This window comes from Castor canadensis, chromosome 4 (assembly GCF_047511655.1).
Source record: "Castor canadensis chromosome 4, mCasCan1.hap1v2, whole genome shotgun sequence".
Taxonomy (NCBI): Eukaryota; Metazoa; Chordata; class Mammalia; order Rodentia; family Castoridae; genus Castor; species Castor canadensis.
In genome coordinates this window covers 52,564,873-52,591,184 of record NC_133389.1, presented here as the reverse complement: position 1 = coordinate 52,591,184, position 26,312 = coordinate 52,564,873, and the positions used below count along the sequence as shown (strand labels likewise).

The window sequence follows — 26,312 nt, the reverse complement described above, 5'->3', positions numbered from 1 at the left end:
AGTCACTTGACAACCACCGAGAGAGGTACTTAAGATGTGGATGGTAGTCATTATTTCTGCAAGTGTTTGTGAAGAAAGAAGGACACGGTGGGTGGGACAGCCTGCCTCTGTGTATTCTCATATTCTGAGAGTATATCAATGCTCAAACTAGGTTGGAATTTGAACAGTGCAGTAGCTAGGGTGTGGGGAAGGAGGGGGAAGGAGGGAGGATGACAGGAATGGGGTGGAGGACGCTTGACTTGGGTTTCAAAATCATGTTACTTCTGAGTCATGTGACCTCTGAGTGTCATCTCTGAGCCTTAGTTTCCTTACCTGTAAAATACTTGTATTCTGTGCTATAGAGTGTGTGAGAAATAAATGAAGCAAGGAGTGAGAAACCACTGAACTTTGTGCTGGGCACACTGTTGTTATTCAGTCAGTATTTGAAATGTGAGTTAATGCTTCAGGTGTATTTACTAAAGGCAGCCTGGAGTATAAGATTCTTTTGTTGGTCTGGGAATATGGTAGAGTGCCTGGCTAGCAAGGGCAAGGCCCTGAGTTCGATCCCCAGTATACCAGCCTCTGCTCCCCCAAAGATTCTCTTGCTAATGTTCAGAGCTTCTCCCTATGATGGTGGCTACTCCCTATTAGAGTGGTAGAGGGGCTTTCCTTCCTCCCCCCTCCAGCCTTCCTGAACTATCCTATTACTGTTAAAGGAAGCTTTCATTCAGTCACTTGCCTAGTAACTAAACCCTACAGCATGTTGTGAAATTCCTAGAGACTCTATAGCCTTGTAACTACTAAGTTCTGGGTTGAAGCCAAAAAAAACCAAGAGTTCTCATTTCTGAATTTATACAATCCAGTCAACTTCCCTCAACTCATTGAGAGTTTTTATGGTTTCTGAAATCAACGACTACTGAATGCTGGAAATTTCAAAGGAAACAATACATTTGGCCTAAGCCGTTTAGAATTTTATAGTCTTACAAGGGAGTTGAAACCAATGCAGGAAAATACTTTTGTAGTTCTCATAAATTCTGCGTGATCCTAGGGCAGGAACCAGCAAACTGGCTTGTGGCCAGAGCCTGTTTTTTTTTATTAGGACACTCCCACATCCACTTATTTACCTTTTGTCTTGATTTCGTTTCAGCTTCAGCAGGTAGAGTTGAGTGTTTTCTATAGAGACCTTTAGGCTCACAAACCTACACTCTTTAATGTTTGGCCCACTTAGGCAATGTTTATTAGGCAATGGCAGCTTGTGGAACGTGACAGAAACAGATGCTGCCATGGCACAGAACATCTGCTGCCTCGCTGATGGGAGGAAGAGGGTGTATGGTCCAGAGCACTGGACCTATGCTGGGCTATCAGCCCAAGGATGCCTCTTCTGTTCAGCTGAAGGACAGCTCACCTACTTCAGGAATACTGGAACTAGCCCAGGGTGAAAGGAGTCAGAGGTCAAAGGTCAATTTAGTGGAGGAAATGAGTCCTAGGAGAGGCTGGTGAGAAGGGATAATTAAGGAGGGCGGTTCAGGATGGGTAAAACTGAAACCTGTGGAGGAAACAATGAGTAGGTTTATTTTTCTGGGGCTGGAGATGAGCATTGGAATTTGGCCTTCAGGATCTTGATAAATATGGTTGAGGGCAGCTCAAAAAGAGCCAAAAGCCAATCTGTGGAAGGTAGTTGAGATTTATTTGTGAAAAAGCAATTTAAATTTAAAAATCACCACCCTTGTATGTGGTTATGTATGTGCAACTATATGTGTTTAGTGGGGAATAATAAATTAGCACTAACTAGTTAAATCTGAGAACTAAGCTGGAGCTCTGTCCTACTGAGATGAAAAAAAAAGGCCTCTCAGTGCTACTTCATATTTACATACTATATGTGGATATTTATGATGGATGTGTGCTGATTTGTCATTAAAGAAAAATCTGCAGTCATTTATTTTTTAATGTTTTAGGAATTGTTAAAAATTGCTTTAATAAACTAATTGTGGTTATGAATAGCAATGTAAGCTAGGTTCATGACCCTGAGATGAACTGTGAGGAATTATTCTTTGGATTTGGACCTGACTGTGATTTGAATGTGTGTGTTAATGTGTTGGAAACAATACCTTGTGCAGCAGGGTTGAGAAAGTAGGACCTTTGAAGGGACAATTAGGTCATGAGGGTTCTGCCTTGTGAATAGGATAGATTAATGCCACTGTTGCAGGAGTGAGTGAGTTGTCATGAAAGTAGGTTCCCAATAAAAGGATGAATTCAGCTCCCTGCCCTCTCTGAGTGTGTGCTCTTTTGCCCTTCTGCTTTCCACTTTCTGGGATAAAGTAGCAAGAGGTCCCTCACCAAATGTAGCCCCTCAATCTTGCCCTTCCAAACCTCAGAACTACAAGACAAATAAGTTTTGGTTCATTATAATAAATTTCCTAGTCTCAGGTTTTCTCATAATAGCAGCGAAAAGCAGATTAAGAAAAAACCCCTAGTCCCGAAATCAATAAGACATATAATTAGAGACTTTGGGTATGTGGTGTATCATTCAGACCCATAGTCCTTGATCCTGTTTGATGTGACAGCTGCCCTTCTCTGTCTAACCTCAGAATGGTAACTGAGAACTTGCATTCTACAATTCTTGCCATTGACTCTACTTTTACATGGTGAGGTTTTTTGAGCTAGGTTTTGTATATATGTGTAATAAAACACCCATAACATAAAATTTCCATTTTAGCAAAGTTCAGTGATGTTGAGTACATCTTATTGCATACAACTATTACTACTGTCCATCTCCAGAACGAAATTCAAATTTTAGTTAGGTGCATTTTTTGGCTATGGTTAGACCACAAACACTGTTGGATTTCATTTTAGTATTGGACATAATACTTCCCCAAGTGAATGTTATTGAACATAAAATCAGGGCTCTTGTATTATAGTGAAGGCAGCTTTAAGTTTGGAAATCAGGTGCCTTATTTAAAAAGGAAGTGTGTGGGGGCTGGCAGAGTGGCTCAAATGGTAGAGTGCCTGCCTAGCAAGCATGAAACCCTGAGTTCAAACCCCAATACCACCAAAAAAGAAGAAGAAAAAGAAAAGAAATGTGTGGTTGACATGAGCCTCGTTTGCCATGCACCTTCGCCTTGACGTCAGCATGTACTGTGGCTTTGAGGGATTTTACAGCACATCCCTCCTCTTTGTCAGTCAATAAGGTCCTGAGTGCACACTCTGCTGGAAATCCAATCTCTCTATGACAGCTAGGTTCTTTATGGGTTGCAGAGATGACCATGGACCAGCCCCATCTGCTGGATCCACAGTCCACTGAGGGGTGCCCCTCTGCCCCTCAGTGCAGAGGAAGGAGCAAGAGTTCTGGCTTTCCAAGCACCAAGGCCACCAGTAGCCAGTGGCTCTGCTGTGCCTTAGATTGTGTAACCTCAGTTTCCTTAGTGCCTCACAGATCTGCTCTGAGGATTGCAACAAGAGGGGCACACTTAGTGTCTGCGCACGGAGGGTGGTGGTGGTGGTGGTGGTGGTGGTGTAGTATGTCCCATGGGACCCAAATGTGTGTGATGGGAGCTCAGAAGGAGAGGCCATGCTTGAGTGTGTCTGCAAGGCACCACAAGAGAATTATAGGTTTGTGAGTGGCCTTAGCAGGTAGTAAGGAGTATGAGTGTGACGGAGAGGCCATTCCTGCATGGCAGTGTTGGGTCTGGGAACCTAAGGGACAGATGACTGAGTCAGTATCACGTCCCCCAGGGAGAGCACTATGAGTCTTGCACTCTGGGAAGGAGATACATGGTCTCATAAATCTGTCATGGGGCTGATAGACAGGATGCTCTCAAGGTTGTCCCCCCCCCATAAGGGGCAAACAGACCAGCTCATCGAAGAGAGCCCACGTGCATGTGAATCCACAGCCAATGGAAAGAACCTACCTAACCCTTACCCTAACCCAGAGTTAAAGTTTACCTAAAAAGCCCAGCCTTCACCTCAGCAGGAAGCCACTGGTTTCTAGGCTTTGCTGCACTGTTCTAGCTGCAGCCTTTTCTTTTTCTAATAAATCTACCCATGTGTGCACTATCCGTGTCTCATAAGCTTGTTCCTAAGCCTAGTGAAGATAAGAATCCCTGGTGCCCCTCCCCTCCTCCTCGGACCCCACAACAGCTGATGCACAGGCCAGCAGGTTCTTCCTAGTGCAGGACCAAGGAAAGAAGGGTGTAGCAGGTGAAACACCTGCAACCTGCCTCACAGGCAGCATGGAGAGTGGGTTATAGGTTCTGGGCACCTGAAAACTATGGAGCCACCCTTTAGTAAGAGCCAAGTGGCAACTGTACACAGGAGGCGTTGCCATGCATGGTTCAGATAAGAGTGGGAGAAGGCTTTACAAGGGAACTTCTCGAATTGGGCGATGGATGGCCATGGAAGTGGGTTTGAAGGGAGCCTAGGAGTTTAAACTCCTTTCAGATGGACAAGCACAGAAGAGGCTTCTGAAAAATGAGTTTCCTTTTGAGTATCCAGGGCTGTTGGCAGCTAGGTAGAAGTACTTGGAGAGAGGTCAGGGATCATTTGAAGCTGAGAGAGAGGGATTTGTAAATGAAATCAGAGCAGTGTTTATAGGAGTTGCAGAGACCAAGAAAGAGGGGAGGTTGAAAATGTTGATGAGGAGACCAAGTGGTGGAGGTCCTAAGCAGGCTCAAGTGAGGAGGATGATGGGCTCTCCTTGTACAGCCACAGGTGATAAGAGGGCATGGGAGGGGGAGGGATTTGAGGTGCAGAGGCCTTGCCATCAATGCGGCTGTGTGAGTGAGTCACATGGGCTCCTGCCCTTGGACAAGTGGGAGTGGGCAGGGGTGTAATGCTAGAAGGAGGGCCTTAATTATGCAGTTGATAGTATTTTATTGAGAGTCTGTTTCAAAGCCAGAATGCTATAGCTTGACTCCTAGCTTGACCACTATTTGTGTGATCTTGGACAAGTTCCATAGTCTTGATACCTCAGTTTCTGCACTTATAAAATAGGTATAGCAATACCCATTAAAGCACCTCCAGAATCAAACTGTGGTTAGGATTAATTGGAGTGGCATATGAAGAGCATCTAAAACAATACCTGGCATGCAGTGAGTGTCTTGTGAATACTCTTGGGTCCTTGGTCACTTTCAACTGCTGCCTTTGTGGGAAGCAAACCTGAGAGCTGGCAGAGTGGCTCATTAGAGCACCTGCCTAGCAAGCATGAGCCCAGATTTCCTCAGGTTTTTTTTTCTTCTTCAGTTCCTTGGAGTCTCTTGACTGAGTTCCCAAACAGTTGGAAGACCTTAATAATAATTCTTTACATTTGATTGTGTCATGCTTTGTAGTTTACTAAATCTTACTATCTTCGTGTGTATATTCCCTCATTTGGTCTTCATACCAAACTTGTGAGATCAGCAGAGTTTGTGAACTTTGTTTCACAGGTAGATACCTTCCTACTCAGCATGGTTAAGTAACCTGCTCCAGGTGTGATTGGCTCCCCAAGGGCATCGATTGGAAACCTTGTGAGTTCTTAGGATGGGAACCCAGGGCTTCTGATCTCATGCCTTCCACTTCCTCACTGTTTCCATCAAATTTGTAGAAACAATACTTTGCTTTGAAATGAATGATGTCAGTTAGAAAGGGTGACCTCTGTGAAACAGTGTTGAGTCATCTTGTTTGCTTATGTAGCACCAAATGCTGAGGAAAGGGAATTTAGGCTCCAGACTCCCTTCCTGTTTGCCATGCCAGGACTGCGGTTTGTTACTGGGTTTCTGTTGTTAACTAAAATTGATGGAAGGCCATGAATTTGGACTGGGCACCTGCACTGGGACAGACGTGACAGACCAAATCAATAGAGAGTTTAATCACAGTTTCTGAGCTTTGGTTGGTTGCAGGAGGTCCTGTAACCAGTTAACTAATTAAGCTATAACCATTTGACTGATTCGTGAACTGAGCACTAGTGGATTAAATTGTTTCCTGTGCCTCATTTCGGTTTTTCTATCAATGCTGTCTGACCACCTTGTTTGTTGGAATGCTCAGAACCTGCTCTGGTTCTGGGAGCTGCTGGATTCATGAGTCAGTTTTTGTTTTGCCTTGCTCAAATCAACTACTATATTTTATTGGCCTAAGGAATTTTTCCTTTTAACTCTGTTGTGAGAACTGCTTGGCAGCCAGTCAGTTGAGAATTCTATGAGGTCTAGGGAGAGGATGCGTGTATTTAATTACATTTAAATATCAGCAGTTTGATCCACCTTGGTAATCAGCTTGTGCCTTTTCAAGCTTTAGTTAGATGGGTAATGACCTAAAAGTTGGAAACCCAGAGTTGCATTTCTTTCCTTAGATTGCTAGGTTTAGTTAATGGCTTGTCCACTTCCTCATTTGGATAGTTTCTCTCCCTTGTGACCTGAACTTGTGACTTTTAATGAGTTAAGAGAGAGAGAAGTAGGTGGGCATGATAGTACAAGCCTGTAATCCCAGCATTTAAGACTGAGGCAGGGGCACTGGATTCGGCATTCAAGGCCAGCCTGAGCTGCAGGACAAGAACCTGTCTCAAAAAAAAACAGAGAGAGAAGTACATGTAGAGAGAAGTACATGTAGAGGGGAAGAAAATCATATTTGTTTATTCATTTATTGGTGGTACTAGGAATTGAACCAGGGTTTTGTCCATGCTAGCAAATGTCTTACCACTAAGTTCTATCTCCAGCCCCTCCACCCCCACCCTTTTTTTTTTCTTGAGACAGGATCTTAACCTAGGTTGGCCCCGAACTTGGAATCCTCCTGCTTCAGCCTCCAGAGTATCTGGGATTACAGGCATGCAAGTCATAATTTGTATTTTAGAAAATCTGAAGAGTGAATTCAGAGGCAAGTTATATTGATTCTAATTTCTTCCCCCCCCCCCACAAACACATGTATATCCCAGCCTGTTTTTGTTTGTTTTTAATTTCATGTTTTAGGTCTTTCAGGGACTGTTACGAGATTTGTATCTTGGCTGGGGACTAACACAGACTGATGTAGCTCCTTATACTTGTGGGTTACATGCCACTGTCACTAGAGAGAAATCATGCAGTTGCTTCTATTCAGATTTTTTTTAATGGCTTTTCCACCAAGTATCTTGGGAGCTGTGGTTGCTTCTTAGTGTTTCTATTTCCCTATGGGACAAATGCAAGCCAGTGTCCCTGGCTTGCTGGGCCCTTTGTGCTCTCTGAGTCAATTGAGATGCAAAGTATGGAGTTGCCTTGGGCAGTACTCTTGGAACACCATGCTGATTCAGTGGGAACCCTTCCCACTTCTAGCTTTTCTGCAACCTTGTGACTGTCACATGGAGGAATGTGAGTGGCTCTTGAGAAATCTTTCATAAGAGAGTTTAAAAAATAAGATTGCTTAGGTGACTTTCATTAAAGTGAGCACATGCATTACTTGCTTTCTACTTCAGCCTCAGGGACAAAGTGTTCATTCTTGCTTTTACTTTTATAGTAGGGTTATTGATATTTGTTGTTTTGTTCTTTAGGTCACTTCCAAAGTACTGATATTCATTAACCTAAGAGTTGGTCAAAATATCTTTTCATTGTTTAGAGCTTATAGTTTCTTGTGCAAATGTGCAAATATAGTGCCTTTGTAATCACTAACTCACATCCTCTCTGCTTTCCCATGCACTGTGATTTCTAGGTGATTTTTACAGGGAACTATAGCTTCCCCTTCACAAGTAAGCAAGCAGAACATATACAAATCCATCTGAGGAATTTGGTCTGTTTTTATTATATTTTTCAAAATGTTAAACAAGCGTCTCTTGCCTGTAACATTTTGCAGGCAACATTGAAAGGTTCTGTAAATGGTGCTTAAGTGAGTGCTTTTCCTTGTGGAGATTTGTTTTTCCATTGAGACCCATGACATCTAGGTCTGTGTTGACTTTCTGTAGGTATTTTCCCAGTCCTGTGTTTGGTATGGAGAATGTGGAATTGCATCTGGAGATAAGAGGTACAATTGCAAATATTCTGGGCCACCAAGACCACTTCCGAAGGATGGGTATGACTTAGTGCAGGTAAGCTCATTGGGAACACAAATTACTGATCGTGAGATCCTCTGTAACGTACCTTAAATGTTATGGCAGAGTGGGGCTAAAGGTGAGGCTTAAATCTTATCCCAGACTCTAACCTGTAGCATACAATGCAGAGAAGGTAAATAACTCCAGAGGCTTAATTTTCCTGCGGCTGACTTTGTACTCATCATGGAGTTTCCCAATAGCAGATTACTTACTATTTAGAGACTGACCTTGGTACCTTAGATGTTACTTTTTGGAACTTCTGCAAAATATAGTAGAAGTTAGCTTTTTTGGTTCCTAGATGTCAGACCTTGGTTATACCTGCTGCTAAGAAGCTATGATTTCTCATTCATTTTAGTCATTTCTCCATGTTCCCCTGAGAGCCTGTGAATTTAGACTGCTACCAGTGTTCTGCTTTCTTTTAGCATTTTACCATTCCTAATACACAGGAATATTAGAAGAGAACTGGAAAAACCAAGGTGAACAATACTGATTTTAGAAGCCTAACTAATCAAATATCAAGTTGACATGGTAATAAGTCTTTTAGAATTGCTCCTTTCATCTGAATTAGTAAAAGTTTTGATTTTCATTGGAGTAACTAACAGAAATCATAAATAGCACTCTGGTTGAACTTTTTAAAAAAAATGTGAGAAGAAATAAAATGATTGTGAGAAGAGGAGATCTTCCGAACAAGGAAAAAAATTAACAATGTCTCTATGACTTCTACATGTGAATCCCTAGTTTGTGAATAATAAATTCAGTAGCTTTTAAGAGAATTCTGCAAGAACATTGCAAATTCACATCACCTCATGCACCTAAAAATGATTATGCAGTGAAGGAACATTGTCCTTCCTCTATGCTGCTTTCACATCCATGCTCTTTCTTTCAAAAGGAACTCTGTCCAGGATTCTTCTTCGACAATGTCAGTCTCTGTTGTGATGTTCAGCAGCTTCAGACACTAAAAAGCAACCTGCAGCTGCCTCTACAGTTTCTGTCCAGGTAGGTTGAAGCTGGGCAAATAGAACCAGTGGGGTTTAGGTGGCATTTATTACTTATTAACAGTAATTTTCTGGTTTCCTTTTAAAAGTCAGATTTTTTTGGTCTGTTTTATTTTAAGAAAACACTCTATGACTTGTCAGAAGACAATCATGACTGATTTGGTTCTCTTCCTAGTTGCATTCAGAGTTGAGACTTGGTTTGCTTTAAGATGATGTCCTGGATCTCTGGTGTGTCTGCACAATTGGCTGCCTTCTTTCAGGCTGGACTTTCTGTGCACCAGGAGGAGGAGAGGTTCCTGGTGGTCCTGTCTGGAACCCTGGTTTTGAATCTATACAGTCCTCTGTGTAATTTCCCTCTCCTTACCTCTCCTGCTTTGCCTGCCCTTCTTGTTCTTCCTGAGTTGAAATGATGTGCTAACATCAGGTCCTCGGTATCTTAACAACTCCTAAGCTTGTTCTGGTTAGTTGACTGGTTTTGTCATAGTCATTTTCACCCCATCTGTTTTCTATGACCAGACAGTGCAAAAAGATAGAATAATAGGTATTCTTCTGTAGGCCCACCTAGCAATTTTCAGATGTGCAAAAGAACAAGCTGGTGATGTTCTTTACAACAACAGATTGTGGTATCTTTGTGAACTTTCCAGACTTCCCCACCCTGATAGAGATGAATGGGGAGCAAATACAAAGAGGGGGAAATGCTGTCTACAGATACCACTGAAGGTGTCAGAGCACAGGCCACTTCCACGAGGAAACCCTGTTCTGATCAGATGTAGACAGTATAGAGCAGAAAACCATTACTAAATTGGTCTCTTTGGATAGCATGCAATGAAATAATACCTCATAGGTTGAGAATCTAATTGGGCCACTGTAGGCTGCTGGACATTGATGGAAGCTTTGTGACTTAGTCAAAGCACATTTATTTAGCACCCACTCTAGGTGAGGCATTATGGATATAAACATCAACAGATAGCCACATTTTCCCCATGATATCAGAAATACCAAAGCTTTATTTATAATAGCAAATAAGAGATATAACCTGACATATGGTGTGAAATTGATGGTTGTGGAGATTAAATGAAGTAACATGGAGAGAAATTTGTAATTCATGGAAAGCAGTACAAAACTGCACCCCAAGGGTGATTCTTGTAAGAATGGTGTGGTTGCAGTTTCTGGTTTTCTCACAGCAAAGCACAGGTCTCCTGAAAAAGAGTCCATGTACATCTCTGACATCTTCACAGAACAGAGGCTCTTGGAGGCTGTGACATACATTCCTCATTCTGTATCCTGCGAGGTCACTGGATCAGATGAGAAAGTAATCTTGCTTACTTGTGTTGCAAGAGTTCAAGTCTTAATAAAGCAATGGCTTTTCAGGTAACAGTGGACCAAAGGGGAATGAGAGCCCTTTTGCCACATTTGAGCCTAAAAAACAGCAGTTTGTGGTCCTCATGAAAACCTGTGGGCTTCTGCAGTATGTGCAGCCAAAGAATACCACTGTTTTGTTTGTTTTTGCCATGCCAGAGGTCAAACCCAAAGCCTCACACAGTGGCTGTTCTTTTTATCTTTACAGGTCACATGGAAATCCTCTTGAATTTTGGGAGGGCGTGGGATTATTTGAGGCTTGGGAGAAAGCCTTTCCACAGGTTATAAGATGAAAATTTAATATAATTCTCATTTTTTTTCTTAATCAGAATTATCACAGTTCCAGGACAAAGAAAAATGTCTTTTGCTTTTGCGGGGGCTGGTACTAGGGCTTGAACTCAGGGCCTCATGCTTGCTAGGCAGGCACTCTACCACTTGAGCCACCCAACAAGCTAAAAGCTGTTTCTTTACATTTAATTAACATAAGGTCTTAAGAAGAATTTAGTATGTTCTCATAGTAACTCCCTTTTCTCTTTGCAGAAAATTTTACATATTCTGTATCTGCTTTAAATCATATTTTTGCTGCCTTATATGTGAAGTCACACAAAATATTATTTACTTTTTCTTTAGATGTCCATCCTGTTTTTATAATCTTATGAACCTCTTTTGTGAACTGACATGTAGCCCTCGACAGAGTGAATTTCTGAATGTCACAGCAACTGAAGATTATGTTGATCCTGTTACAAACCAGACAAAAACAAATGTGAAAGAATTGGAGTACTATATTGGACAGAGTTTTGCCAATGGTAAGAAAGATCAGTTATCCCTCTTTTTAAAGGGCTGCCATCAGAACAGTGGATCAAGTTGTTTACTTTTTGTTGTCCTGTCAAGTCTATAGAGAATCACAATTTTCATTTGCACTGGTCATTGCTTTGCTTGTGACCTAGAACTTGCTGCAATTACTAAGATAATCTCTTTAAAGCATTGCCTTTAACCCCTAACTAACTTTAAATTCCCATACGGTAAATTTTAGTATGCACGAATTTACTTGTATATGTTTTAATAACCATTGGGACTCTGGTTCTAGCAGACTTGAATTGTTTTTAACCTATGAATTACTGCAAGACTTAGGATACAGGGTAGAAAGTTAAAAGTAGTTGGTAAAAGAGAAACGGTTTTTACTCTGAAAAAAAAAAAGATCACCATAGGGGAAAGTAAGCAGGTATTACAAATAGATGGAATGGACCACTCTCCCCCCCACACACACAATAGTTATTGAAATGGATTAAAAGATAAACAACAGTGTAGACACAGATAAACAAAGTGTCTAAGACTAGTCTAAAAAGTAATAGTATCAGTAAGATCAGCAAATTTGTTAACTATAAGAGCAACATACACCATTTAATTGTAATGACTGACTAAAAATGAAACAGAAGCTGAGCATAGTGGCTCATGCCTATAATACCAGCTCTTCAAGAGGTGGAAATTAGGGGGATTGTGGCTCTAGGCCAGCCTGAGCCAAAAATTAGCTAGATCCTATCTCAGCCAATAAGCTGGTTTTGATGGCATGCACCTGTTGTCCCAGCTATACAGAGGCTGTAAGGTCCTGAAAAAATAACTAAAGCAGAAAGGGCTTGGCACAGGGCTCAAGTGGTAGAGGCCCTAAGTTCAAACTCCAGTACTACCACACAAAAAAAAAAGTAATAGAAAAAGTTTCATAGGAAAACAGCCAATTCATAAGAACAAGAAAAAAATAAGGCACCTAGGAATCAATCTTCCAAAAGATGTGATGTAAAAGACATTACTGGAAGAGATCATCCTGTCCAGAAATGGAACCATGCTTTTGTGAAAAGTCAGTACAAACAGGTGTGTCATTACAAGTCATTGAGGAGATGGTAAGGCTTGTGGATGGGGGTCATAAGGCTGATTATGTTCGCCTAACTTTTGGCATATACTAAAAAATTGTATAATCTTGGGAATTTTTAAAAGTAAGTATAGAATATCTTCATGAACTTAAGATGAGGAAAGATTTCTAGACAGGAGAGAGAAAACAAAAACCAAAAGTGGTTTAATATCTAGAACAATTCATGAAATACAGATTAAAACAGTGAACTACTATTCATATGTTATCAGGCTGGCACAAATTAAAATGGTCATTTCCAACTACTGGTGAGGCTGTGGAGCAATAGGAATGCTGATAAACCGCACCCATCATAACTTTGTGCAAATGTTGGACAACCATTTGAAAAATAGTTTTGCAATACATGGTAAGCTGAAGGTACATAAACACACGGTTACCTCAGAAACTCCATTTACAGAGGCTTGCCTTACAGAAACTCTTAATGTGTGTGTGAACAGGGAGACCCGTAAAAGACCATGTGTTGCAGCATTGTCATTGATCATGAAAAATTGGAGACATCAGAGAATGAGAAGACAGCTGCAAACTGGGAGAAAATATTGCAAAAGACTTATTTTATCAAGGACAAAGTATACAAAGAATGCTTAAACTCAACAATAAGAAAGTAAACAGCTTAATTGAAAGATGGGTGAAAAACCTGAACACAGAAGACATACAGATGGTAAATAAGTATGTAAAAAGGTGTTCAACATCAAATACCATTAGGGAAGTGCAAATTGCAGTAACAGTGAGATCCCACTCCACACGTTAGAGGATGTGGAGCAACAGAAGCTTCTTCATTGCTGGTGTGAAAGCAAAACGGTGCAGCCACTTTGGAATACAGCTTGGCAGTTTCTCATGAAACCAAACATGCTTGTTATATGATTTAGAAACCATGCTCCTAGCATTTACCCAGATGAGTTGAAAACATGTCCATACAAAAACCTGCTCACAGATATTTATAGCAACTTCATTTATAATTGCCCAAACTGGAAAGCAGCCAAGATGTTCTTCAGTAGGTGAACGGGTAAATAGTGACAAATCCAGACATGGAATAATACTTATCATTAAAAAGAAATGAGCTATTGAGCAAGGAAAAGATATAAAGGAACCTTTAATCACATTACTAAGTGAGAATCCTATCCGAAAAGGCTGCATAGCATATGACTGCAAGTCTGACATGCTGAAAAAGGCAGAACTTGGGAAACAGTTAAAAAGTCAGCAATTGCTAGTGCTTAGTGGGAAGGAAAGGATGAGTAGTAGGCAGAGCACAGATGATTTTTAGACACTGAAATTACTATGTTTGACACTCTTAAGGCTGGGTACATGTCCATATACATTTATCATAACCCATAGAATGTATATCAAGATGAACCTAAATATAGACTGTGGACTGTAAGTGATAATGATGTATCAGTGTAGGCTCCTCGTTCCTAATAAATGTACCACTGTGATGCAGGATGTTGACAATGGGGGAGGTTGTGCATGGGGGACAAAGTGGGGGGACAAGGAGTATGTGGGAACTCTCCATTTAATTTTGTTGTGAACCTAAACTGCTCTAAAATATAACATCTTTTAAAAATAAAAACAAAAAATTGGGGACATGAATAATAGAGAATAGATAAATGTATTGGGTATAATCCTGTCATGAAATACTGAAAACTATGAAAATGTATGAATTGTCTATCACATAAAATGGTTGAAAAGCTACAAAATATGTATAGCATGTTATATGAAAGTTTAAAACAAAAGTACTATAAATTTACACAGTATATGATACACAGAATATCACATAAATATGCATGTGAATAATAAACATCAAATTCAAGACCATGATTCCCTTAGAGAAGGGGGATGTTGGCAGGGAGCGATAATCAGATGCCTTCAACTGAATCTATGATGATTATATTTCTATTTTTTATTCATTTTATTTGTAGATGAGTGGTCAGTAAATGAGAATTATAGTAGTCTCCATATTTTCCAAATGCTCCAAGTATCTAATAAAATAAAACCCTGAAAACCAACTACTGAGCTGGAAGAGAAGAGAGACTTACTAAGAAAACAACATAGAGATATAATGATCTGAACATCATTAAGAAGTGACATGCACAGTAAGGTGAAGAGGTTCAGGAAAAGAAAAAGAGTTGGGCAGAGGGATAATGGCTGAGATTTTTCAGACTTAGGAAAAGAAAATCCTTAAAGTAAATTAAAAAGAAACTCAATATAGAATCTGAAAATGAAACTAAGGAAACAATTCCATTTACAATAGTATGAAAAAAATACATAGGAATTATTATAGGAATTATATAACAAATATAAAACCCATGCTCTGAAACTACAGAATGTTATGCACAGAAATTAAAGAGGATCTAAACAAATATTCTTGGATCAGAAGATTTAAGATGTTAGGATGACATTTCTTCCAAAATTGTTCTACAGATTTAATCGTATCCCTATCAGAATCTCAACTGACTTCATTGTAGGAATTGACAATGCAGTTCTAAAATCGACTTACAATTCTAGGAGACTCAGAAGAGCTAAAGCAATCCTGAAAAAGAACAAAATAGGAAGAGGCACTATGCAATTTCAAAACATATTACCAACCAGCAGAAATCAAAGTGATGTGATACTTGAATAAGGATGACATATGGATTAGTGAAGTATAGTTGAGAATAAACCAGACAGCTGTGGTCAGTGATTTTTGACAAGTATGCCAGGACCTTTCAATGGTGAAAGAATGAATACTCTTCAACAAATGGTGCTGGGATAACTGGTTATTTACATGCAAAAGAATGAAATTGGATCCTTACCTCATGCCATATATATAAATTACTCAAGATGGTTCAAAGACCCAAATAAAAGAGCTAAAACTCTAAAATACTTAAAAGAAAACATGGATAAGTCTTCATGACCTTGGATTTGGTGATGAGTTCTTGGATGTGACAAAAGCTTGAGCAACAGAAAAAGATAAATTGGACTTTTTTCATTAAGATGAAAAAATCTTTGCGCTTCAAAGAACACCATGAAGAAAAGACAAAATGTTCACAAATCATATCAAAGGTCTTGTATCCAGAATATGTGATGAGCTCTTATAACAATAATAGACAGATGACTCAAGGAAGGTATACAACTGGCCAGTGGCACATACACAGATTCACATGAAAACTGCAGTGAGATGGCACACACCCACCAAGACAGCCAGAATCAGAAGTCAGATAACAAGGTTGTCCTGGATGCAGAGCAATCAAAACTTTCCTGCACTGTCAGTGGGAGCATAAACCGGTATAGCCACTTTGGGGGAAAAAAAAAGCCTGGCAGTTCCTGAGACATTTAAATGTAGAATATAACTCAACAATTGCACTCTCAAGAGAAATGAAAACTTACATGCAAATGTTTATAGCAGCATTACTCATCAAAGCTAAAAGGTGTAAACAACTCAGATAACCATATAATAGAATATTATTAGGCCATAAAAGGAATGTAGTATCAGTACTTGTCACAACATGTATCATACATGCTGAAAACATTCTGCTAAGTTAAGTCAGTTACAAAAGACCATGTGTTATAGGACTCTATATAAAATGTCCAAAATAGGCAACTATAGAAACAGAAAGATTAGTGATTACTTAGGCCTTGGAAAGTGGGGAGATAGAGGTCATAGCTAAAAAGTACAGGGTTTCTTTTTGAGCAGATAAAAATATTCTAAAATTGAATATGGTGATGGTTTCACATATCTAAATACACTAAAATCCATTAAATTTTATACTTTAAGTGGGTGTATTGCATAGCATGTAAGTCATATTTCAATAAATTTTTTAAAGGGGGGAAGAAACCTATACCTAAATATAGCTTTAAAAACTATTGAACTCCAAATACAAATATCTTAAAGTAAATAGAGAAAAAGATACAAACTGCCTCCAAAGAATGACAGTTGGAGATTTTCTTACCAGCCAAGATAGAGACCAAAATGGAATAATGTATTTAAACTTATGAAGAGAATAACTGTCTCTCTAGCTAACCTGTCTGAATATCTCTTGGAAGTTTAGAAGATCCTGAGAAGTTTCTAGCAAGCAGGGACCAGTGAATGAAAATGAATAGTACAGGATCCATTCTAATTGCTTCGTTATATACAAAACATCATCAATATTATCCTTATGTAGTGTGTTGTCTTTGTGTGTACTAAAATAAAACAAAAAAAAGGAAAATAGTGTTGGGTTCCTTCACATGTGACTTCTGCCCCAAAGACAGTTTCTCTGTAAGTTCCACAGCTCTCCCGCTGTGTCATCTCCTGCACAGGTTTTCTGGAACTAGCTTCTTTAGCTGAAGAGGTAGTGAGACTCTCTTTCCTCTGTGCAGTAAGACTGCAACTTCTCCTAGCTATTGTGAGAATGTGTGCCATGCCATCATCTTTTCCCTTTTCTGCTATTTTTTTACTTTTAAGTTACTTGGAATCAGGCCTGACATATTATTTGTAACTGATAAGCCAGTTTAGAGGGAAGTCTCCTTTCCTGCTTTTAGTGTTTATTGCCCTGCATTCTAGCCTGCTGGACTAATGTGGTTTACAGTGCATTTGAAGTCCTGTGCTCCCATTCCAGAAGCCTTTTGTAAGATCTTTCCTAACGAATTAAAGCAAGCATCAGGTCTCCATCTTTTTCCTCGGGATTCCTCTTCTAGCAATGTACAATGCCTGCCGGGATGTGGAGGCCCCCTCAAGTAATGACAAGGCCCTGGGACTCCTATGTGGGAAGGATGCTGATGCCTGCAATGCCACCAACTGGATTGAGTATATGTTCAATAAGGACAATGGACAGGCACCGTTCACCATCACTCCCATTTTTTCAGGTAGGGATAACAGCTCCTAAGTGTATTATATTTATGATGTTGTTTTAAAGCCAAAAAATCATAATCAGCAATGTAAAGACAAACAAATTCAGAAAACTAGTTCCTTGAGTTTCTCTAGTAAGAGAGAAACTGTCCTGTCCTGGTTGAGTTAGAAGGGCAGGGAGTGGGAATGGAGAAGGAAAAGGAATTGCCTTTAGTGGTCGGTAGGTAATTGAAAGAGTAAGTTGGGGTGTTGTTTGTTTAAAAAAAGGCTAAAAAGTGTCATAAAGACCTTTTCCAGAGCTCTCCTGTAGTATTAGTCTAACTATTCAGAATGGAGGCAAGACATAGTTGAAAGTTCAGCTTTGTGTATGGTGAAGTTAGAGATTAGTAACAACACCCTATGCATTATAAGACAGAGCAGCAAAACATGACTTGATTAAAGATGAAACAAAAACCTCCAGTTCTTATTCTTCCAGTTGTGTTATATTTCAGTGTGTGTGTGTGTGTGTGTGTGTGTGTGTGTGTATACATATATATATATATATATATATATATATATCATTGAGTTTAAATATTGTTTAATACAAACATTTGAATTTTTTAAAGATCTTCATTCAACACAATTCCTTCCTGTAGATTTTCCAGTCCATGGGATGGAGCCCATGAGAAATGCCACCAAAAGCTGCAATGAGTCTGTAGATGAGACCACAGGGCCGTGCAGCTGCCAGGACTGCTCTATCGTTTGTGGTCCCAAGCCCCAACCCCCACCCCCTCCTGTTCCCTGGAGGATCTTTGGCTTGGATGCCATGTATGTCATCATGTGGATCACTTACATGGCATTCTTATTTGTATTTTTTGGAGCATTTTTTACAGTGTGGTGTTATAGGTAAGCAGCTTTTTGTTGTTGTTGTCATTGCCCAAGATGAGAAGAGCAAAATTACCCAAGTGGAGCTGGGTGCAGAGGCTCACGCCTATAATCTCAGCTACTTGGGAGGCCAAGATTGGGAGTATCAAAATTCAAGACCAGCCTGGGAAAAATTAGCAAGACTCTATCTTAACCAATGATCTGGGTGTGGGGTGTCTGCTTGTGGTTCCAGCTAGGCAGGAGGCATGAATAGGATTGTGGTGAAGGCTGGCCCAGGCAAAAATATGAGACCCTACTCAAAAAATAACTAAAGTAAAAAAAGAGCTGGGGTTATGGCACATGTGATAGAGTGCCTACCTAGCAAGTATGAGACCCTGAATTGAAACCCTAGTACCAACAAAAAAAAATTCAAGCTTTCACTTGGCAGACCTTGGTTGATCAAAACAGGAAATCAAACCTGAGTTTGATTATATCCTGCAGCTAGTAAACAGTCAAGTTTTGCTTAGACATTTGAACATGTGAAGTTAGTTTTATTGATTTATTCAAAATGATGTATGATTAAAGCACCACGCATTAACCCATTCTTTAGAAAGTCACAGGCAGTCATATAAGCCAAATCTGATCCAAATCTATTTAAAAGCAATACTATAGTCCTCTTCAATAATTGCATCTTGATTTAAGATAGTATGTTTTTATTAACTTTTTATTTTGAAATACTTTTAAGTTTCCAAAAATTTGCAGTAGTGTTTACACATAATCGTTTCCTAGCTTCCACTAATGTTAAAAATTACAGAGCTCATAATGATCAAGACCATGAAAATATCACTGGTATAATATTATAAGCGAAACTATAGATCTTATTCATATTTCACCAGCAGTTCATCTCATGTCCATTGTTTGGTTTCCAAATCCCATAGTACATTAACCTTTTGTGTTTTATTAATCTCCTCCAATCTGTGACAGACAGTTCCTTGGGCTTTCCTTTTTTCATGGCGTTTGCACTCTTTAAATAGATACTGGTCAGTTATTTTGCAGCATGTCTTCACTTGGCTTCATCCAGTGTTTTCTAGTGATTAGACTGGGGTTTTTGACAAGAGCCTTGTGGACATGGTGATGGGTCTTTCTTGGTGCATCCTAGCAGGGACTCCATCATGTCCATATGTCTCATTACCAATGACATTAACCTCCATCACATAGGTAAGGAGTTGTCTGCTGAATTTCTCCATATGAAGTTAATATTTTTCCCCTTGGAATTGAAATTTCTTAAGAGGAGCTACCTGAAGACTGGTAGTACTTCAGTTTCTCCTGAAACTGCCCCCACTGCATACTGACTGGTGGAGGCCCATTATCACTGTGGTGTTTGCCTAAGGGTGATTATGGGGTTTTCTCACTCCGTTTGCATTTACTAATTGGACTTCTTTCTTCACTTATTTATTTATTAACTGTATCCATTACTGTCATTTATTTGGTTGCTCAAATCTTTGTGGTTTTGACATTTTTCCCTGCCTTACTGGAATCAACCTCTTCTTCAGAGACCCCTATTTCCTTTTGTTGGAGAGTGGTATTTAGAAATGAAGACTTGAGCACTAGATGTGCTCGTTACTACTGGGGAGGATAGTGAAATTTATAAGTGAAGGTTGCAAAGTGAAGCCATCCAGTAATAACTTGTTTATTAAATGCCTTCCTGAATACTCTGCTGCGACTGGTGAGCCCAGAGACCCAGGAGAAACTAAGGGGAAAGATGGTAACAACTGGGGAGGAGGAAGAGAGAAGGAGGGAGTGATTGGAATGTCAGAATAACAGCCTCACTATGATGAAGTCCACTGATACCACTTACATGCTCTTATTTTCCAGAAAACGATATTTTGTGTCTGAGTACACTCCCATTGACAGCAATATAGCCTTTTCTGTGAACGCCAGTGACAAAGGTAGGCACATTGGTACAGGAGATAAAGGGTTCAGATCATGTTGGCCTGAGAGCTTTGTTTCCTCAACAGGCGATACATTTGTTCTGTGTGAGGCAGTGTGCTAGTGCCAAGGACACATGGCCCTTGCCTTTGTGACACTGATGCCTCATAGGGGTGGCATATTAGAACCAAGTAATTAATAATAGTAGTGAGATAACTATGTACTGGAGTGAGAGCTACGAAGGTGCCAAGGGCAGGACTGAGAGGAGCTGCTATGGACAGAGCAGAGAACCTCACTTTTCAGAGGCTCTTATGCGAGTGTCTTTTTTTCCATGGGGTGAAGCAGTGTCCATCCTGGGCACCCAGGGAGGGTGACTTCACTCAGCAGGTCGTAGTGGTGTGGGGAGGGGAGGGCTTGTGACCGTGGGAGGGAGCTACTCCCTCCGATGACACACTGAGCACACACAGTAGAAGGGAATGCTTTCTCTGTTCTGACTTTCAGGAATGGCTTGGCTCTTAATGTCTACCCTCCTTTTCTCTCCCACTCTTCCAGGGGAGGCTTCCTGCTGTGACCAGCTTGGTGCCGCATTTGAGAGCTTTTTGAGGCGCATGTTCACACAGTGGGGGGTCTTCTGTGTCCGAAACCCTGGCTGTGTTATTTTCTTCTCACTGGTCTTCATTGCCGCAAGTTCTTCAGGCCTTATATTTGTCCGCGTCACCACCAATCCTGTCGACCTGTGGTCCTCCCCCAACAGCCAGGCCCGCCTGGAGAAAGAGTACTTTGACACACACTTTGGGCCTTTCTTTCGGACTGAGCAGCTTATTATCCAGGCCCCCAACACCAGCATACACATTTATGAGCCGTACCCCTCAGGAGCCGACGTGCCCTTTGGACCTCCACTTGACAAAGAGATTTTGCACCAGGTAATGTGTGTTTGCAGACGCACATCCGTCAGGGCCCTGGGGGTATGCTGGTTTTTCCATGTTGACCACTGGTACTTAATGTGGATTTGGGACCAAATGTAGTGAAGGTTCTTGAAAATCTTTAAGCATGAAAGCTAAGGAATTTTCAGCTTTTCTAGAAAGTGACGGTAGGCATTGAACTTAATGAAAAAATTCACTGTTTTTTGAATTGACTTCATACAGTAGGGCTAGTTTTCTTTCTTGAAATTGAGATGAGCAGAAGACTTTAGTATTTCTTTGTTGAAGCAGATATGTTTATACAGACTCCACCCACCTGTGTGTTTCCTTCGATAGCTGAAGGTAATATGAAAGAATGCAAAGAAATGCAGTTTTTTACATTGTCCTGGGAGCTGGGCCGGGACATACTGATCCATGTTCCAGGAATGAACTTATCATGGTCTGGATGCAGGCTTCCAACCTGGGACTAGCCAGTAGTGCATTTGGAATGAGATCTATCCCTTTCTCTTACAAAGGCATTAAGTGTTTCCCGTGGTCCCACCACACTTGTCATGGAGAATTGTCCCTGTAAACTGCAGCCATATTTTAATCATTGGGCATTGAACCCAAGGTCCCACACATTCTAGGCAAGCACTCTATCACTTGAACCCTGTCCTCAGCTTTTTGTTTTTGAGCCAGTGTCATTACCTTTCCTGGGGCTAGCCTTGAACTCACAATCCTCCTCCCTTTGCCTTGTGAGTAGCTGGGATTACAGGTATGCACTACCATGAGCAACCCTTCCACTTCTTTTTTAGTGAATGATTATACAGCCACACAGATTTTTCCTTTAAATATTTCTGTTGTCTACAGAAAGTATTGAAAAGCATTAAAATAGTCCTGAGACATTAATAGAATACTTTTTATAGAAACCCAATAACTGTTGCTTTTTCCCAACTTGTTGCAGAAGATGATCAGCATAGTCATTTACTTCCAAGAACATGTTCTCTATTAGGAAATATAGACATCGGTAAATGGTTTCAAAACAGAGCAAGGCAGTAGGTGGTGTGTTTTGGAGGAGGGGGAAGATCAGGCATCCAAAAAATCAGGCATCTCGCTCCAGTCTCCCTTCTGGGGCCTTGGTGGCTGTTAGAGAAGGGTGGGAGGGAGATGGTTGGACATCCATTCTGATCTCTTACCATCTCTGGACATCTCTAACCAGAGTCTTCATCCCACTTTGCTGTAAGAATGGGCTTTTGTCCCCACCAGATATCTTACTATGTTGTGCATTAATCCTCCCCGATCTTAGGAAGAATTTTCCTAAAATGCTCTTTTTCTTCTGACGTCTCAGGGAAATACTGGTTAGTGAGATCTGAAGAAATCTGACTTGTCTCTGGGTTTGCTTATTTTTGAAATATTCTTTCAGGTGCTTGATTTACAAACAGCTATTGAAAACATAATTGCATCTTACAACAACGAGACTGTGACACTTCAAGACATCTGTGTGGCCCCTCTATCACCATATAACAAGAACTGCACCATTCTGAGTGTGCTAAATTACTTCCAGAACAGCCATTCCATGCTGGACCACAAAATAATGGATGACTTCTTTACGTATGCAGATTTCCACACGCACTTTCTGTACTGTGTACGGTAAGTGGCAGCAGTCATTCATGTAGCCTGCCAGTTGAGAACTTGCTGTTGTTTACACCATTCATGCTCACTTGCAGTGAACAAGTGGAGCAAGATGGGCCCTGTGAAGCTTACATCCTACTGGAGGGAGATGACTAGGAACAATAAATACAGTCACGTGCTGCCTAATGATGGAAACACAGTTTGAGAAATTCATTGCTAGTTAACATGCACATTCTCGAGTGTATTTATACAAATTAAGACCACTGCACTGTCACTAAGCAATGTAACCTATGGGACCTTTATCATACATGAGATCCATTGTTGACAGAAACACAGCTAGATGGACAGCCTCATTGGCTGTCTTTGCACCATGGAAGTGGAGAAATTATTCCTGGTTGCCTTTGAGTGTGCTGCTCAACTTTGCCACATCTCCAGGTCTAAGCCCTCTGGCTTCTGGTTGTCAAAAACTCTGGTGACCTTAAGTTACATCTGTTTGTTACTAGAATGTGACTTCTTGAGACCATTGGGCTGTATCTACTCTATCTACTTCAAGGACATTGCCTGTAAACGCATGAGTTGTACTCATAAAATAATAAATAAATTTATGTTCACAGGCTCTAAACTAGCATTCTCCATAGGGAAGATGGTACAGGGAGCTGGGGTGACTGAAAAAAATCTAATGTATAATTTCTATATTTGGAGGAGAAAAGTGTTTTGCTTCTGTTTTACAAAGTAGTAGTGGGGGAAGTTGTGTGTGAGACTTGTGTTTTAGGTTGCAAAACTGCTGTGAGCACTCTCCTGTGGGCTGCAGTACGTAGACGCATTTGTGTATGCTCCATGACTTCAGGCTTTTCTCCAGCTCCTGCCTATTCCTTATCCTCCAGCTTTTCCTAGGCTTTTCCACCCATGGATCCTACAGGAATGACAGATTTGACCGGCCCAGAACAAAGTACAGACATTCTCTTTTCCCTACATCAGCTAATGGTACTGATGCCTACCAGTTATTCAAACATGAGACTCTATCCCTGTATTCCTTCTTCTCCCTACCATCCTTGGGTGGTTATTGTGGATTTTAACCTCTAGATGTCCTCTCCGTCTCTGACATGGAGGCAGTCAGCTGTGTGATGGAGGACTGTGCTCCACCTGCAGGTCATTTGCCCCCAGGGCTGAGCCCACCCAGCAGCTGTGAAGGACAGATGCTATGTGAGAGCCTCCCCAAGGACCCAGCGAATTCTGGCTGATATCTCCTGAAGTGCTGGTTCCCTGTCCACTGGGCATGTCTGCCTGTCCTTTCTTGCCTGGACCATTACACAAACTTCTTGACTACCATTACTACTTCCTTTTTTTTTTTTCCCCACCTCCAGACCTTCTCCCACTTTGCCACTGAGTTGTCTGTAAAACCACTCATGACATCCCTTTCCCAGAACTCTTGCTTATTCTCCAGCCCCTCCAGGATAACAGTCCAAACAGCTGAGCATGGCACTAAATCATTGCTTTTGTCATTGTCTATCCCTCACTTTTCCCAGCCCCGTCCCTTCTCCTAGGCACCCCCCCACACACTTTGTGGGCACCCCATGCTCTAAGACAGGACTATCATTCCCTGAACCACCGTCTTCTTACTCTGGTCCCTGTCACATGCTTGTGCTGTCTCCCCATGATCATAGCTGTATAGTGTACTCTTTTTCCTCCCTCCTTGGTGAATTCTCCTTGTCCTTAGACCTTGGGTTCCATACAGGTCTCCACCTTTTGGTGGTAGTTTGGTGACAGTTTGTGTCCTTTGCACCCTCTTTTATGCCTGCACAGCACCATGCATCACTGATCGTGCCAGACTATCCATGCATGCCCAGTTACTGAGCTCCCAGAGAAAAGTGACAGACACAGGATTATTCAGCTAAGGAACCTCAGGGCCCATGTTGTGCTTAGGTCAGTTGCACCAAATGTTTGCTGTCTAAATGTTCAGGCCTCTGTGATGTCTTGGAGCTTGTGCTAATTGTGAGGTGTTTTCTGCATTTTGGCAGGGCTCCTGCCTCTCTGAATGATACAAGCATGCTCCATGATCCTTGCCTGGGTACATTTGGAGGACCAGTGTTCCCGTGGCTTGTGCTGGGAGGCTATGATGGTAAGAACAACCCCTGCTTCTCTTAGTAAAGTAGTCCTGGTTCTGTCATTAGTGGTCAAGGGTGATTTCAGAGATTGGGCATTCTTCTTAGTTCCCTGTTTCTTGAGTCCCAAAAATATCTCCTTTGGGTTTGGGTTTTATTCTAGATTTAAAAGAAGTAGGCCAGGTATAGTGGTACATGCCTGTAATCCCAGCACTCAGGAAGCAGAGGCAGGAAGATCTTGAGTTTAAGACCAGTCTGGGTTACATAGGGAGACCCTGTCTCAAAAAAAAAAAAAAAAAAGTGGATATGTTAATCTTGTGTTGCCCTTCTAGGTCATACATGCCTTTGAGAAGCTGTCCTAAGCAAAGGATACATCCATAGTATAATGCAGTTGTGTGCACTCCCATATATTCATTTACAAGGAGATCGCAGGCCCTGGAAGCTCACATGTCGAACCTCTAGGGAGGCCCTGGACCTCATATTCTGATCCCTGAAATAGGGAAGAGATAATATGTAGGGATAAGAGAAAACCCAGAGTTGATGGATTTTTTTCTTCTAAAGTAGTCAGGACAATTTGGACACTGGTATAATGGAAAGAGCAATTGTTGGCTGGTTCCTGCAGCACCTCAGGACAGATAGTGCTAGATAAAGTGGGTGAAGATTCATACAACCCCTTACTGCCCACTTAGCAGGCTTTTCCCCAGCCAGTGAATAGGCCACATAGGTTTTCTTCCCTGTGCTCCAAGGCAGGGGAGATGTTGTGATGTGTATTTAAAATGCACTCTGACTACATAATACAATGCTCTTTCTAATGTTGGGAAAGCAGTGGTGTCAGCCACTAGGTAACCATGAGGGGGAATTAAATTTGACCTCTGCCTTATTCCTTCCATCAAAGTGAACTCCAGATAGATCAAAGATTGACATATAAGAAGTGAAACCATTAAAAAAAAACTGTAATAAAATACAGGAGAATTGTTATAGAATAATTATTAAATGGAGAAGGCATTTCTAAGCAAGACAGAAAGCTCAGAAACCATAAAAGGAAAGTCTGATGAATTTGACAACATAAAAAAATCTAAGTTAATGTTTGGAGGAAAGACATAGTTTTTTTGTTTTCTCCTTAAAGCAAAAGAAATGTTCATAGCAGGCAGCATTCCCTTAAAGTTATGTAAAGAGATCTATGGGAAAAAAGACAAAACAAAAACCCAGTAACCCAAAAGAAAAGTAGTTGGAAGTGAACAGAAGAGGCTAACACATGGCTTTTGTTTATATGGAGGAAATGCTTATCCTCATTCCTGTTGGTGAAACACCTCACTTCAGCCTTTCTCTACCTGACATCTTAACAAAGTCCTGAGGGTCATAGAACCGATGTCTGTCTGTCTGTCTGTCTGTCTCTCTCTCTCTCTCTCTCTCTCTCTCTCTCTCTGTAGCGCAGTGTGGGAGAAGCACATCGTTTTTTGACTCAGTGATTATATTTGTAAGAATTGATTCTATAATCCTAGCTACTCAGGTGGCAGAAATCAGGAGGATCATGGTTGAAAGCCAGCCCAAGCAAATAGTTCTCGAGACCCTATCTTGCAAAGACCCAAAACAAAACAGGACTAGCAGAGTGGCTCAAGCAGTAGAGCGCTTGCCTAGCAAGTGTGAAGCCCTGAGTTCAAATTCCAGTACCACCAAAAAAAAAATTGATTCTACAAATAAATATGTGCTTTATAGATATTCTTCATAGTAGTTTTGTTTGTAATAACAAAAAATTGTAAAAATATCCATTAATTGGGACTTTATTGTTATAGTAGAAAATATACTGCAGAAAAAAAGAATAAAATAGCTCT

The 26,312-nt window shown here is 40.8% G+C and overlaps 1 protein-coding gene across 3 annotated transcripts in view; it reads left to right on the top strand.

Annotated features, from left to right (window-relative positions):
• The window catches only part of Npc1 (NPC intracellular cholesterol transporter 1), a 51,857-nt gene that overhangs the window by 4,691 nt on the left and 20,854 nt on the right, over positions 1-26,312 (top strand). For all 3 annotated transcript variants that reach the window (XM_074070168.1, XM_074070166.1, XM_074070167.1), the window contains exons 2-10: positions 7,874-7,996; positions 8,889-8,995; positions 10,984-11,159; positions 16,925-17,092; positions 17,711-17,960; positions 19,794-19,867; positions 20,400-20,770; positions 22,170-22,396; positions 24,397-24,497. In XM_074070168.1, coding sequence (XP_073926269.1) covers positions 7,874-7,996; positions 8,889-8,995; positions 10,984-11,159; positions 16,925-17,092; positions 17,711-17,960; positions 19,794-19,867; positions 20,400-20,770; positions 22,170-22,396; positions 24,397-24,497 — 1,597 coding nt within the window. The remainder of the gene's footprint in view (positions 1-7,873; positions 7,997-8,888; positions 8,996-10,983; positions 11,160-16,924; positions 17,093-17,710; positions 17,961-19,793; positions 19,868-20,399; positions 20,771-22,169; positions 22,397-24,396; positions 24,498-26,312) is intronic.